Here is a 17,449-nt window from a genome sequence, read left to right as displayed (position 1 = left end):
TTTATTTTTTATTTTTTTGATGAAGTGGCATGTCTATCTTAGAGCATTCTCATCAAGGAACTCAAAAAATTTAGCATTTAGCATCTCAAAAACCTACTTTATTTATTTTAGCAACTCACTTTACAATACACCCAACATCAAATGTTTTTTATTTTTTACCACTTTATTAAAATATTAATATTTTTATTATTTAAAAAAAAAAGAGAAAGAAGGTGAGAAGAAAAGTAGAATAGTGAGAGAGAAAAGGTATTTTAATTAAAGTAGTATTATAATATTATAATATTTATAAGATTTGAGCTACATGGACTGTCATAGATAGCAGTCCACGGTAGCTCAGATGCTAATAATTTTAAGAATAACATCTTTGTTGTAGTATGTTTTTTTTGGAATAAGATACTAAAAAAATAGCATTTTTGACTTTTGAGATACTTGATGAGAATGCTCTTACATCGAACTTATTCCTTTTGAGTTTTGATTCCCAGTCAGGCCTATTAATAACTAGGAATTCGTGCTGAGAATATTAGTTTGTTACAAATAGACAAAAGTAATGTTCTTTTGAAAAGACTTCAAAGAAGTCATGATCAGTGGCTAGTTTTAATCAGATAAACAAGGGAAATGTTACCAAAAAGGATTAAAAAAAACTATTAAAAAAATAAAAAGCTACAAAAAGTAAATTAATGCTATAAAAAACGGTAAAAAGTTGTTGTTAACGGACACCTTACGGTGCCCGTTGACACAACCCAATAAATAATTATAATAAGAGAATATTAACAAGCATTGTGTCATACTTGTTAAGATTTCTCTTAATGAATTATGTTAATAAAAGGATAAAAAGTTATTAAGGATTGCCAAAAAAGATAAAAAAAAATTGCTAAAAAATTATCATAAAGATGACAAAAAATTGCTAAAAGTAAAAAAGATGTGTAAAAAGCTGTTATAATAGAATGACTTTCATTACAAGGAAAAGAAAAGGTTGGCTTTTTTATTATTATTATTATCATTGATAACCAATATGTTTTGACTTGATGTAGTTTCAAAAATTCTTGCTATATTCACTGACAATGTAGGTTTTTGACAACTTTTGAGACCAAAATGCATGCAGTTGGTAATTGAATAGATTGATTAAGATTAATAGTTCCAAGACAGCTTGGTTAATAGGTATTTGGAACGCTGGACAGTCCTTCTGGTAAGATGTCTAGCCTGAAGTTGAAAATGGAAGCTAGAAAACAAAATAGCAGTGTTTATTACACATCCCCAAATCCCCCAAAAGTAACTGAAATGGTTACTTAAAATGTCACAATTTTCAATTTAAAATTTCAGTTATTTTTTAAAAAGTGTGTAAAACAATTTGTGTGCAACAACTCAAAACAAAAATTTTAGGGTCATATTTTTACACGCATTTTACCATAACTAGTACACATGTCAAGTGATAATTGAATTAATCTTCAGAAATACTCGTGGTAGTTCTTATGTGTAAGTGGTCTAATCAAATTACACATTAGAAAAATGTGCAAATTGTGTCAAATATGTGCAAGTGTGTGTCCATAGAATAACTTAGCTAGAAAAATGTCATAGTGAAGGAATATGGTAAAAGTACAACAGAATAAAAATATAATAAACCAACTCCATTGATAAAAAAAATGAATGATGTTAGTAAATTCTACAAATTGATGAGTAATTATTAAACACAAAACAAAAAAAGAAAATTATTTATTCATCAGATTATTGATCAATAAATTTTTAAATAAGTAAATGTTTGATAATAAAATTAGTAGTAAAAAGTAATATGTCATGTTAGAGCATACATTAATCATCAATTTTAAGAAATTTTTTATACAAAATTGAAAAAATTATAAAAAAAAGTTAGTCACTTTTTTAGTCTCTCATAAAATGTTTTTTAAATTGGTTTATTAATGTATGTCCTAAACGTTTTTTTTTAGAGATAATTACAATATATTTATAATATGCTTTTAATTTCACAGCTCGAACCCTTTTTCCTGAACTTTAAAGTAATTTATACATAAAAAAGTATCAATTCAACTACAAAGCTTATATATACATTAGTAAAAACTACATAGTGATGCTAACAGGTGCCCTTAGGACAATGATTAATAATCTATTATATTAAAAATGAAAAAACTTTCAAAATTTTTTTTTTTTTTTTAAATAGGCTATTAACAATTTCCCTAAATACATCATTTAACATTTCTCAAAACTAAATCCTAACATTTATTATTATTTTTAACTTAAGCTCTAATTAAGCACGTCTCAGATTCCCAGGAAAAAAAAATTTACTTCTGTGATAATCTCTAAACATTCCAAGCATTAATAACTCGCCCCCCTCGTCCGCTACAGAAAGCCAGGATGGTTAGAGATGGGTCACTCCCACCCACTCATTCTTTCAATCATAACACACACATACCCCAACACACCCTTCCTCTCTCTCACTCTCTCTCTCTCTCTCCCATAAATCCACAATCGACCTTTCCCATAAACCATCTTTTCCTCACATTACAAAAAAAAAAACCACTATCCCCACTTCTACAGTCCCACTTCACTTGTTTTTCCCGACCAGACTAGTCATCTCATATCCTTACCTTTGAGATTTTTGTACACCTCTCTCTCTCTCTCTCTCTCTCAAATATTTTTAAAGAAAACATTTTCTTCTCTTTGTCTTTGTACCCATTCCATCTTATTGATTGATCACAATCCTCCTCCTATATAATTGTTCACCTTTCTTCCTTCTTTCTTTCTTTCTTTCTTTATAGAAAGCTAAAGAATTCTCCTTGATCCAGCTATATAATTCACAATCTGAGCTCAAAAACTATGTCACTGGACATGATGGCATCCTCCGAACGTGTTTGTTATGTTCACTGCAACTTCTGCAACACCATTTTAGCGGTACAGCCCTCAATTCTCTCTTCTTTCTTTATGTTTAGTTCTTTCTATTTTCTTATCCTTCCCAAACTAGCTTTCTTTTCCCACTACTGAATCCACCAAACCGAGCTCTCTGATTAGCTCGATTTATGATTATCATCAAAATGCTTTTTTTTTTTTGGGCTGCCTAGCTATGTTAGCTATAAAATCCAAACCCAACTTAGACAACTTGCAAGAATTTAGATGCAAGATGTGCTTTTGTAGTTTTTACATTGTATCCCAATCTTTTAAAAGTTTCCATTTTTAGTAACAATTTTCCATCCCAATTAAAATTCTTTCGTGTGTTTCTTGATTTACATGGAATTAACCAAAGATTCTTGTCTCATGTGTTATATTTTATGAGAAATTTGAACTGGGTTTTCCTTCAAAGCTTCCAAATATGCATCAAGATTCCATTGCAAACAAGGAGAAATTCATGTACGGTTGAGACTGGGCTTAGATATGAGTTGGGATGTTAAGCCCAAAGTAAATGAAGAAACACAATTTACAGTTCAGGTACTATGAAAAATTCTTGATGATCTTCTAGACCTCGCTCTCCTGCAACACAAAGTTAGCTAGTGAAAGAAAAAAAAAAAATTCAACAGTGACAAGCGATTGCTGCCAGCTAAAGAAAGCGATCCCTATCATCTTCAATATATAAAGCATTTTGAAGCTATGACCAACTAGGGTTGCAGCTAGATATACGAAGATATATATCAACTTTAAGAGCTAGGTTGAGCTAGGTTGATATTAGGCTATTAGGGTTATTTTCTTCCCAATTCCAAAGTCACGGTAAAAGTCAAGGTGGAGGCTTTGAATTAGCTTTGCAGACCTCAACACAGATTCACGCTACTCTACAATGAAAGAGTATTCAATTACTGTTTCTAGGATAGTAATTACACAGCTTTTGTCACTGTTTCTCGTGATGCACTACTTCATTCATTGTAGATCTCTCTCTCTCTCTCTCTCTGGTTTGCTATCTCCTGGTGGTGGGTGCTTCTGTTCCCACCTATACAACGCCAGTGAAGCATTATTATGATCAAAGATATGATCAAAGTTTTCGCAAAGATTCGTGTATGCATTTTGCTTCTGGTGAAAAATGAGTACTTTGCTTTCTTTTCTACAAGAATTTTGTGGAGAGAGATAGAACTGTCAAAGAAAATCATAGCCATAGCAAATGCTTTTCTCTTTCATCATAGGATGCCTCTTTCAAACCACCCCTTTTATGCATCTCTCTCCTATGTATTGTATATCTCTCTCTCTTTTTGAAAAATAAAAGGAAAAAAAAACTGTGATATTTCTTAAACACTGTAAAGAGCAGTAAATTAGTCTGGTTCATAATGATGTGGGTTAATGGTTGATGGCCTTTATGGTTTTCGTTCCAGTCACGTCGTTTTCATCTACCTCTCTCTGTCAATTTTGTTTTTGTTTTTGTTTTTTTTTAAGTAGAAAAGTTATATTTTCTATTTTTCATAATCTTGCTTGCGGGTGTCAGTGAGCAGAAAAGTCAGGAGACGCACCGAAAGGAAAAGAGAGAGAGAGAGTCTGAGACTTTAAAATGAATGAAGGGCAAGAAGTCCTTATAGTTATTACCCATGTGAGGCCTGTTAGTTCTAGAGGTCAATGCTAATAAGCGCTGTAGCTGCTCTCTTTGCAGAGTGAATTCAACACATTTTTCTTGCCCAGAAAAAAAAAAATATATTATTAAAAGAATGAATGAAAGTCATATATAATCAAGTTGCTGAAATTTATGCATATCCAGCCCTCTTCTTCTTCTATATTTTCTAATATTTTCTTCTAGATTCATAGACTAGAAGGTGCACTTTGGCTAGTTGTTGAACTGTAAGAATTTCTTTACTGCTTGTTCATTTTTTTTTTTTTTTAAATCTTGGGAGCTTTATATGGTCATAAGTGGCTGAGGCTCCACATTCTTGACTTATTGGTGTAATGCTTTAGGTTTCGGGTTATGGTTTAATACGGTGTGGTGGTGTGTACTTCTGTTAGTAAAACATTTTGGGTTCCATATACTTTGTATGTTTGTGTGAGATAAAGAGAGAGAGAGAGATAGTGAGAGCCAGCTGGCCGGGCCGCCGGGGGGGGGGGGGGGGGCCTTCAAAGTTACACAAGACAAAAGTTCAAAAACATGGTTTTATCTTACAAATGATTTTTTGTTTTTGTTTTGCAAAATGGGTATTGGCAGGTTAGTGTACCATGCAGCAGTTTGTTCAACATTGTGACTGTAAGATGCGGACATTGTGCTAATTTGCTGTCAGTTAACATGGGAGCTACGGTTCAAGCAGTTCCTCCTCAAGATCCCCAGGTACATATGTTATCAAATTCCTTTGGAATAGTTTTTCTTGGAAAATTTTTTTTTTTCTTTTATTGTTGAGTCACTCAACGGGTCTTGAAAACTATGATCTCACCCTCCTCTTAAAAGAGAATGTGCCAGTTGAGTTAGAGCTTCTCTTGGAGATTGCTATGGGTGACTATATTTTATTCTCTGCCAAAATATTAGAATGTTTATAGTACTTAATTTTCTAGTCTAAGAAAGGACTTAATTTCCTTTTGTATACAACTTAGTCCTTTAAAATGCTCCAAGATTCCGATTAATCTAAGTTGTAATTCTGACTAAAAAAAATCTTATTCAAAGCTCTCCCTAAGCAAAAAATAAGGGGAAAGATTTTGCAAGTGTATATATGGTGGTCTAATTCTTTCTCTTGTTGGAGCAGAAGCAGCACATAAGCTCTGATGACTGTGGGTCATCTTCCAAATGCAATAAGTTTTCTGCATTTGAGACTGTAGAGCATGAACAACCCAGAATGGCCCCCATTCGCCGTAAGTCTCTCTCTCTCTCTTTCTGTGTTCATATTCATGAGTTTATACTAATGTGTATACATATATAGACATTAATTCATAGGTATGAAACATATTTGTAGGAACATAATATAATAAATAGTATAATACAATAAAGTTTAAATGCGTAAACAACCTTCTTAGGCTTAATTAATGATAGCCAATATAGCTTTGAACACAGTGTCTCTACCCAACTGGCAAAAGTACATAAGCAGGCAGAACCACTTCATCGTCGAGGCCATGGGTCATATAATATAAGTTTATTAGTTTTGCAAATCTTTAAGTGCCCAAATTAAGCACGTGATCCATGGACCCTCCAAAGATGGTGACTTTACCTAACTAATTTGATTCATCATTAAATCATAGCAGAGGTAGCGTAAGAACCTTCATTGTCTTTTACAGTTCCAATTTTGTTTTCACTAAGAACTCGAATAAATAGGCTACCTATAGAGGTCTAGACTATGAGAACTTAATTCAGATTCAATGATACACCAGGACACAGCATGTGTTAACAGATGGAGCGTGATTGAGAAGTTGCACTGAAGTGCCTAAAAAACGAAGGAGCAATTGACCACAGCATAGGTTAACAGATAGAATGTTAAAAGACCATGAACTTTTGGACTACTTCCCAGTATATTTAAGATTATAGTTAGTCAATATTCAATGCTTAATAATACTAATCATACACATGTTCATTATGCAACAAATTCCTATGCCTATAATTGTATTCAAAGCATTGTACTTACAATTGGTAAAAGCAATCTAAATTGTGTTTTAAATTTTTATGTACATCACAGCTCCAGAGAAGAGACAACGGGTTCCTTCAGCATATAACAGGTTTATTAAGTAAGTAAAATGGTTTTAACTCTCTATCTCTCTCTCTCAGACTAACTTGATTATGAGTGATGGTAGGAATTGGATTTGGTCTTGAAATTGAGAGATTAGTAACATGCATATACCTTGAGTTTGCATGTAACTTATTTGTTGCACTTTGCAGGGAGGAAATCCAAAGGATTAAGGCTAGTAATCCTGACATCAGTCACAGGGAAGCTTTTAGTACAGCTGCAAAGAATGTGAGTGGTGAATAAAAAACCATTTAGATCGCTCTAATTTACTTGCTGCCTGACAAAATGACATACAATTCCACTCTCAAAATGTCAACCATCTCAATGTTCACTTGGGATAGTTTAAATTAATTCGTTTGTTTGACTTAAAGAATAATTTAGGTAAAGGTACATACACTGTGCCTAACAAAGAAAAATGAAGCTTCAAAAAACTGTTCAAAAGCTATCTTAAAAAACAAGTCAACTTATAAGCCTAGGCAAACAGATCTTTTTTTTTTTTTTTGGATAGGAAACAAACAGATCTATTATATGACGGGCTCCATAGTTCCTTTCCCTTTTGTCTTTCTCTCCTTTTCCAGCCCTATAGTTCCATTTAAAGCCTTATACCATGGTGAAAAAGAGGCCATCTAATGAAATTCTTATCTTGGCGTTTTGTGTACAATCTTGTAAGTTAAGCAATATTCTACCACATTTCTAGGTACTTGCTGTTTCTATCTTTAGGGTAAACAAATTAAGTAGTAAACTATAATGAATGCCGGTGGTTTTAAGTTATATCAGTGAACTCATACGGAATAGACAAACAACCTAGCTTCATAGATGTCTTAATGACTGTAAATAATGTATGCATCAAACTCTAAAGGTCACACTCACACTACAAGAATTAACAAATTGAGAGCAGAGGGGTGGTACATCATTGTTATATTATGACCTATATATGTTCCGCTACCTTAGGTAGTCATATTAATGGAAAACTTATGTTAATTCTGTCTTCTTCTTTTTTTCCTTAACACCAATTCTAGCAATGCAATAATCAACCTTTTTATTAATTCTAGGGTTCTTTTATTAAAAGTTGGAAGTACATTATAAATATCATTATCGTAAGATTATTTACTCTAAAATAATGAGATAAGACTGTTTATCAATCACCTCTTCTAAATTTCATAAAATGAAAATTTTGTGTACCTTACATCACTTTTAATGTAGGATTAATCTATAAAATTCACTCCAATAAAAATAGGCCAACAATACTTGAACTTCTTCATGGTGGTAATTGGTAGCAATTTGCAAGAATTCATTGATAAAACAACTCGTGTCATTAGCACCACTATAGATGATCGGCAACTTGCCTAATCTATCTCGACTTGAATGGTTAGGTTTTGAATGAGTGAGTAGCTGGTTGCGGCCTTCTAGTTTTATTTTTCTAGGTGATTTTTTTAGTTAAATAATTTTTTACAACGTATAACCTGATCCATTCGAATGATTAAGTACTTTACCCTTCCAACATATATCAATCCCCTTCTTCCCCTTAATTCTCTCTTCTACTATTTCTTTTCCTCCTCATTTCTCTCTCCTTGCTTCTTGGATTCTCAGCCGTCAACAAAGAGACATTGATGCAAACAAGTTCAAGAAGTCGAGCCACCCATGTGGCCATACCCCTTGTCATCGACTACCTCAACAAGTCCCATCACTCTTCTCCCTACAAAATCTTCTAATTGATGACCTTGCCTTTAATTAGTGTCGTCAAGCCATAGGAGCTAAGGCCGTGTTGCTCTTCAATATCAATATTGCCTCTCTCTCTCTCTCTCTCTCTCTCATATTTTTAGCATTTTGTTTGTTTGTTTGTTTCAGTGTGTGTGTGTGTTTTTTTTAAAATTTTTTTATAGAAATCATCAATATGGGAAGAGTAGAAAAATAATGAATTCATGGGTGATTTATATTAAGAAATTAGAGGAGTTAATGGATTTACACTTACATTACATTATTTTTTATATTCTTATTTTCTTTTTCTTTTTATACTGATAAGTGTTTTTTAGTTATCTAATCACATGCTTTTACTAGAGTTCGATATTATATTGATTGTATGGGTATTAGATTTTCTTTGATCATGGAGCAGGTGGTAGGGGGGGGGGGGGGGATGGTGTAGTGGTGTTTTTGAATCTTACTTAATAGGAAAGAAAATGCAAATGAGGGGGAAAAGGAGAAGAAAAATAGTATTGCATATTTGCATTAAATTCTACATATTATAGGTTATCGATGTCCTGATCTTTAAATAAAAAAATTAAAAATAGGGGTAAAGACCATCATAAAATATCACTTAATTTACATTTCCCTAAACTTTAAAACTAAGTAATCAATTCGCCAACATTACCCAAAAATTGCAAATAACCTCCCTTCGTTATTGATTTATATGAAATTAAATATATTTTACGTACATCAGAGGGATTTCCAATTTTGAATGTTTAGGTTGTTTATGTGAATTAGAGTGTTTAAGGCTGAAGTTAGGGCTCTTTAATGAATTAAACTTTAATATAATAGAAATTAATAACGAATGGAGGTTATTTTCATTTTCGAAAAATGTTACTTTTTTTGGTTAATTGTTTAGTTTCAAAATCTCAAAAAAAAAAAAAATTTGTTTAGTTTTAAGGTTTATGAAGTGCATGGTAAATTGGGCGATAGTTTATCTTTAGTTAATTTTGGTGATAGTTTAAATAAATTTATCTTTAGTTTAATAGAAATTAATAACGATTGGAGGTTATTTTCATTTTTAAATAAAGTTAATTTTTGGTTAATTGTTTAGTTTTAAGGTTTAAGAAGTGCATGGCTTATCAAAAAAAAAAGAAGTGCATGGTAAATTGGGTGATAGTTTATTCATTTATTTTTTTAGCTAAAATAAAATAAAAAGATATCTTTTTTTGGGGGTAATTTACCTAAAAATAAATAACCCTTTACACAAATGTAAGAACTTGCTGCACCAAGATCACTAAATATTGATAACCTATCGTATAATGTTTATAAATATGAAGTCTTCTTTAATAAATATCACATGACAAGCGATTGAACTTGTTGAACTTGCACAGCTCGTAGAGCTAGCGAGTAACTCTACTTGGTGTTCACATAATCTCAATGTTTCTATTTACTTGGAAAAATAAGATATTCGGATGATGCGGCACAATATTGTCCATGGAATTTCTCTTATACTTTATCAATGAAAATTATCTCAGAAATGAATCAATTTAATGTTCAGATTAAATTTTATAAATTCAAATGTGTATCTAATATCCTGTGTTAAATGACGCAACACTTTGTACACATGATTCAAGAAATAAATCTTAATCACAAAATATAGATAGAATTGAAGTTGCTTTTCTTAATCGTATATATACAGTGATGGGACAAGCTTTGCTTCTCTTGCCATTTTGCTTGTTGGCTAAATCACATCTAGGGGTTAAAACTTAAAATTGCCAATGTGTGAGGTCAACAGTTCAAATCATGTGAGAAATTAGGGGGGACAAAAGGTTTATGTTAGATTTAATGCTCATATGATGTTGTTCAATGCATTAATAAAAGTAAAGTTTATGTTTTAGGTTTACCTGCACCTCTTATGATCGTTTGACTACATTGTACATTAGATGGGTACATTTGTTTAACAATTAATGGGTATGATCCCTCATGATCTCACTGGTACTTATTGTAACCAAAGTTTGTAAAATTGGATCATACCCATTGATTTGTAGACATGATGATCAAGTCGAAGACAATGAAGGCAGTGCCAAATGATTTATTGTATGGCATTTGTTTTCATAGAGGGACTAATAGCATGAGTAAATAAACCTTTTGCCAGTACTTCACTTGCTTTAAGATGTTCTTAAGTGCATCTTCTTATTGAATACGCAATGAATATTCTTAGCAAGACCAAGACAAAGAGAAACTAGCCATAGGAATATGATTGCTTGACGAAATTTACTTCGATTTCTGTAAATTTCATGTATCTTTTTTACTTCAAGTCATTACTGTTGTCATCACCACTCTATAGTTATCATTTGCTTTGGCATATACCACACTTTGTTAGTCATGGTATCAAAGTCAGTTCTAGTTTTAAATTTTGGGTCTGTTTTATGTCCCATTTAAGATGTTAAAAATATCATATATTAAACTTTACTTAACATAGTCAAACAATGTGATCGTTGATAAAAATGCAAAATTTAAATCAAAATTTAAATGGGAAAAGATATACTGCAACCTTGTATGCAGTAATTGCTACATATAGAGTCATGTGGCAGTCAAAGAGAAGTAACAAGTGTTCAAGAATCATGTGCGGTACACATACTCAGCTTAACTCATGATTTGCTGTCACTTCTCTTTAGTTGTCACAATACCCTTTATACAATAATTGCAGCATACAAGGTTGTAGCAAATTCTCTCCCAATATAAAATGCTGTGAATGATGCTAGTAACTTTATTTTTTTATTTGCAGTGGGCACATTTTCCTCACATTCACTTTGGGCTAAAGCTTGATGGCAATAACAAGCAGGGAAAGTTGGACCAGGCATTAGCCGGAACAGATCAGGGAAGTCAAAAGTCTAATGGATTCTACTAAAGCCGAATGGTACCCTGTGAGTAGCATGCTAGTTCCTCTGTGCTATGTAGCTACTGAAATTATTATGAGGTTGATGAAAGTGTCCTAACCAAACAGGATGCCCCTATTTGAACCTCCACCATCTTTATTATTGTGTGTTTTCCATTTCTAACTGTTGAGAAATGATGACTGCTATTCTTGTGATTGCATTTATTATCTTATCTTTGTACTTCATATCTTTTTTAAGTATACATTATATATCTCATCGAATAATGAGCGCTTGTTTGTTTACCAACAATATTCTCTCTCTCTCTCTTCTGGCCAAAATGGTGGTAATAACAAAACCCACATTTCAAAATGTGTTAAGAATTAAGCCATAACTCTATGGATCGTGGAACAAACACATAGGGTTACGTGGTCCTCAAAGTGAGAGAGAGAGAGAGAGAGAGAGAGAGAGGGACAAGAATGCAATATTAGTGCTACTGTGTATTACACAGAATACAGACACGGGACGTATCCAAAAACGCCACGTGTCTAGCTCATGTCCCGTCCAATACTCGGAAGCTTTGTGAAGCAATATGAAGGGGATGATAGATAAAGTTTTTGCATTGCATGTGTTCACTCACCTGTCACGTTCACTGATCGATAGCAGAGATAAAATATTTTATAGTATATATATGAATATGATAAAAAAAGAAAAGAAAGATAACTAATTGAAAATGAAATTAAAAATCGAATTTGAGGGCACGAAAAGCATGCAGAGTGATAGACATAGACGACGCAACCTTGGGATACACGAAAACAACTTTTATTAAGGCTCAGGTTGGCCAACCAAACCAAACAAATATTCTTTGAAAGCCATCTCTACTTATATCCATCACATTTCACAGATTGTTGACTAGTGCAATACCTTGTTGAATCAATCTGCTTTTTCAAAAGTTAGCATAAAGTAAAATAAAGAGAGTGAAAACAAAAACGAAATGAAAAAAAAGTTGTAGTTTAAGATGAAAACCTAGGATCTACCCAACCAAAACAGTCGGTTGTTGTGTAAAACGTCAATCACTCTCTTACCAAAGGAAAAACAATAGTTAAACTATACAATATAATAGCCGCAAAATCTTAATTAATCATTAATGAGTCATTAATTATTTAATTAATTATACTAGTTGTCTCTCTCAAGTCTCAAATTATCAAACAAGTGCATCTCAAGCAACTTTGCATAACTAATAGCTAAGCCAGTAACGCTTTTACTTCATTTCTCTCTCTCTCTCTCTCTCTCTTGAGGCGGAACTTTTTTTTACAGTTCCAATTGCCTAACAACTAACAAGACCCACAAATCAATGCATATTGCTTTTGTCATGCTGACGAGGTGAAAACCTAGTGACACAGTGGGTGATGGTTGTGAGCATTTTGTACCGTTGATTTGAAGTAAAGTAAGTGTGTGTGTGTGTGTGATGCATTTGCAGGTTGACTGGTGTGTCGTGCATGGTATATCACCACCACTTGTACAGTGTCACCTTTTGTTGTATATTTATATCCAAAGCAAAAGCATATGATAAAGTGGACAGAACTGTGATATGTGGCAACAAAAAAACCCAATTGTGTTTTGCTAGCAGGAATCAACTTGGTATAAAATGGGTGTGAAATGATACCCAGAGAGAGAAAGAGATACGGTTCCATTTGTTATGTAATGGGGTTTTTTTTTTTATATTTCTTTCTTTCTTTATCGTTTCATTGTTTGTTGGGAAAAGGGTTAAGAGTACAGAATCTGAAACGTCAAATCATGTGGTTGGTAATTTGGATGTATGTGGTGGCTCTTTGTGAGTGGGTCATGTCTAAAAGATAGATGAATGATTTAACTTTCCCTAGCTTTTTATAAAAACAATAAATATGTCTGAATCGGACTGTCATGTCACATATACATATTACATGAGAGTAGGGGAAGCAAGAGACTCTGGCAATAGTAACAGAAACAGCAAGCAGAGAAAGACAGAGAAGGTCAGTCTGGTTGTGATTTAACCCTTTTTTTTTTCTTTCTTGTTGAAGCCTAACATCAATGCAAGCTGGTTAGAGAGATACATTCCCATAATTCCCACTCTCCACGCGGGTAAGAATATTTTGGTATTATATATTATGATGATGATGATGATAGATAAGGTGATAATACTACCCCACTCAACTGTCTCGCATAATTAGAGGCCATGCAAATTGCATCCTCTTTCCAATCAATAAGTGAGGTTCTGAGACTCTGAGGGAGGCAAACATTTATTGAAATTTATTATATACATTGTTCAGTCCTTTTTATATGAAAAATAAAAATTAAAAATATTCAGAAAAATAAAAATAAACATCATGTCAAACTAAATTATCTTCACTTTATTTAGCTCTTATCTTTCATTTAATAACTGCATCAATTGATTATGGAATTAGATAGAAAGGTTAAATTAATAAAAGATATCAAATATCATGTATAAAGTTAAAATTTTAAAAACCTGAAAATGAAAATATCTCAAATTAAAGAGGGTGTTATAGTTCTAGTGTTCTACATTACTTAAGTATAAGTTTAAACATGTGTTTATAAACTTTTTGACACCTTCTCCTTGTAAGTCGGTTTATAAGGATGTGTTGTACCCATGGGTTTGTAACATTTGATATTAGAGCCAACCACCATTTCGAGTAATTAGATGTAATTCATTGAGTATAGAATTAAATAAGTTGCGGTTTTGTAGTCAGATCTCGAAAAGGGCAACCTGGAGGTTAGATTAAAATAACTAATAGGTGAGTGTAGCCACCAAAAGAAAAAGGGATACCATCGGGTCAGTGTCGTTAGAGTAAGCCATCGTGGATGTTAATTACAGCGGACGTAGCTCACTGAGTATAGGGTCGGATCCCGGAGGGGGAGACCTAAAGACTAAATTAAAATAACTGATAGGTAAGTAGAGCCACCAAAAGAGAAAGGGTTGATCATTGTGTCCCACATTGCTTAAGTATAAGTTTAAACATGTGTTTATAAGTTTTTGGGCACCCTCTCATTGCAAACTGTTTTTCAATGTTGAGTTGGGTTTGTAACATGGGGTGGTACACATTGTACAAGTGCAATTTAATCACTTTATTTAGCTAAAAAAAAAAGAGTCCAATTTAATCACTTTGAAATTTTGAGGATGAGTTCTGCCCATGGATTTGTAACAGAAGGTGGTATAAATCGTACAAGTGCAATTTAATCACTTTATTCAACAAAAAAACGGTGCAATTTAATCACTTTGAAAAAAATAGGTTGTTAATTTTTTACTCTCTCTTAGATGAAATTTGGCTGTTAAGTTGTTGTACCTGTGTCAATAAAATCTTAATTTAAAATAATTCATGCATGTCTACTTATAAATTTTTTTAAGGCATATCTACTTATAGGTGTGCATTTCTAGTAAATATGGTTCATCATTTAAATTATGTAACATGAAATGTTTCAAGTTGTTTATCATAAATCTTTCATTCAATTAAATAAACATTTCCAAATTTCTTTAAACTTTTAGTCTAAATTTTACTTTGAAAAGAATTTTAATTTTTTTGTAAATTTTAAATTAACTTGAAATTTTATTCACCTATGTTTTCAGGTCAGACTGCTATTAGATTGCTTCTTCATAAGCGGATTCAAATGAATTATGATTGCTCACCAAATTTTGAAACCACATTTAAGGAATCAAGGGCTTTGTAGATTAGAAGTATTCCATGATCTTCTTATACCCAAAAAAAAAAAAAACTAGTTTCAAAACCTACATCTCCACTTATTATAAAAGGAAAAGACCTATATTTAAGGTGATGTATTATCTAGCAAATAAAACTTAAAAAATCATTAGGTTATGTTTGGAAACAGTTTTTATTTTCTATTTTCAAAAACTTGTTTTTTGGAATACAAAGAAAAAAAAATTTTCTTGTATTTTTGAAATGAAAAACATGTTTGGTTAGTTGAAATTATAAATATAGTTTTTTGAAAAAAAAATACTAAAATAAATTGTTTCTAGGATTTTGAACTCTCATGATAACTCATTAAATGAGACAAATTCATTAAATTAAATATGTGTTTTCATTGACTTTTGAAAATTAAAAACTGAAAACAGCTTTTTGCATGTTTTCAATTTCCTTTACAAATTGAGTTTTGAGAACAGTTTTTGTTTTCTGTTTATTTTGGGTTGCCAAGCAATTTTTTAGTTTCAAAAATAGAAAATTGTTTTTGGAAACAGAAAATCTGGGAAAAAAAACAGCTAATTACCAAACATACCCTTATATTTCCCTTTTTGCCCCCACTACATTTAGTTAAAATTGCAAGATCTATAACCCTACACTTCAACTGGGTCTTGTGCTGCACCTTTTTTTTTTTTCAAGAAATCATTAACCAAAAGTCTAGGACAAAATAAATGATATTCAATAAATTCAAATTACTGCCAGACATAGGCATCAATGTCCATGGTTTTAAAAATTGAACTTGACAAAGGATTGACAAAAACATAGGTTGTTCTCTATTTTCTGGTCTGACCAGTGGTAGTGTCAATGACATCGTAAATAATTTAATTCATTTAAAAAATGAATCACCATTATTTAGTAATATAATTAAATAGAATAGATTTATATGGTTTATATTTTTCTTGGGATGCCCCAAAATTCTTTAGATATTTCTTATTTTTGAACCTAGCTAGAAGAGATATTAGTTATAAGTAATAACTAGATAAATTTTATTGCTCCTACGAATAAAGAATGGAAGATAGGGGGGAAAATTGTACATTTGTAAGTAAAGACATTCTTAATGTCATTTTATTTTTCCAATGTGAGACTTGTTTTGTAAGAAAGACTTTAAGTTCCACGTTGAAAAGAAATGAAAGAGATAGCTATACCATTCAGTCTCTATAAATAAAACACTCTTTCAATAATTTCAAACATGGTGGGTTTCAGTTAACTCAACTGGTAAAGTTTCCGATGGTTGAATAAGAGATCTAGGGTTCAATCCCCGTCTACACCAAAAACCGATTGATGTCTTGGTTTGATGATAAAGAGCATCATCAAGAGCGGACGCCATAGGTTGAAACTCTGATAAAGAGCATCATCAGGAGCGGACGCCATAAGTTGAAACTCTCTCAAAAAAAAATTCAAACATGAATGTACGTATTAGCTAGTTTTTGTGTAGGCTTAATTAATATTCTAGTGTTCAATGTTGACCTAAAGTTTGTGCGGACTTAATATTTTCTTGTCCTTTCAAGAATTTCGAACATGAATGTCTTGGCTAGTGTTTGTACGGTCTTAACATTCTTTAGTTCAATATTGGCCTAACTTATTTTGTGTGGATGTAATATTTTTTTAGTTTAATGTTGGGCTAGTTTTTTTTTTTTTATAGGCCTAACATATGCGCTTTTTTTTTTTAATAAGTTAAATTTCTTGTAATTAAAAATTGGATCAAAATCGATCAAAGTAATCAAACCAAGGAAAAAAACGATTTCGACGGTTGTTGAGGACTCTTTTTCCACCCCACATGGCACTACTTCATTGGCAACCCATGCCACATCAACATATTATTGATTTTTTAAGTAAATTTCTTTAAAGCCCAAAATAAGCTTATATCTCATGGATTAGGCTCACATGGCCTACAAGATCCTTACTTCAAGAGGCGGATTCATGGTCCACATTTCCTCTTCATCAATTGGGACTATAACCCCATGATATCATCAACATCAACATATAGATCGGGCTCAAGCAATGAATCAAAACTCACGGCCCATATTACCTCTCTTACACTCATGGCAAGCGGCTTCTTCAACAAAAGCCCATACTTACGTAAATTGACAACAAAACCTAAGGTACGTCATCTCATCTTCTGCTTATGATTCAAGCTCATGAGTCTCTTTGGGGAAATTTTGGGAGTCGTGGTTTGGAGGGCCAAGAGGTTTATTCAATAAAGCTTCAGCGGTTTAAAGTTGATAAAAGAAACATGTTGCTTGGCGTATCTTCTCCAACTCCCTTAACTCTGATGAGTCCATGTGTAGCAGGTAACATATGGTAAACATCTTTTATCACATAGAACTTAAAATGATAAAACTCCTCATTGCTCTTTTTCTAAAACTTAATATTCATCATATGATAAACACTCAATATCTCCAGCCATCTAAATACTAAACAAATAGCTATTCATTCAATCTCCATCTGTTACTATACGAATTTAGAAACTTCATTATATTATTCTACATAAACTACATTACTACTTCAGCTAAAATCCAAC

General features: G+C 32.3%; 1 protein-coding gene across 1 annotated transcript; it reads left to right on the top strand.

The window, feature by feature from the left end:
- The first annotated feature begins 2,407 nt into the window (after window positions 1-2,407).
- LOC142608426 (putative axial regulator YABBY 2) lies at window positions 2,408-11,485 on the top strand. Its single transcript, XM_075780204.1, has 6 exons — window positions 2,408-2,901; window positions 5,117-5,236; window positions 5,646-5,751; window positions 6,567-6,615; window positions 6,767-6,842; window positions 11,089-11,485. The coding sequence occupies exons 1-6, from the start codon at window positions 2,827-2,829 to the stop codon at window positions 11,209-11,211; spliced, it is 549 nt and encodes a 182-aa protein (XP_075636319.1). The 5' UTR covers window positions 2,408-2,826; the 3' UTR covers window positions 11,212-11,485.
- The last annotated feature ends 5,964 nt before the right edge of the window (window positions 11,486-17,449 follow it).

The sequence above is a fragment of the Castanea sativa genome, chromosome 8 (genome assembly GCF_040712315.1).
Source record: "Castanea sativa cultivar Marrone di Chiusa Pesio chromosome 8, ASM4071231v1".
NCBI classification, from domain to species: Eukaryota; Viridiplantae; Streptophyta; class Magnoliopsida; order Fagales; family Fagaceae; genus Castanea; species Castanea sativa.
This window is presented reverse-complemented; position numbering and strand designations above follow the sequence as displayed.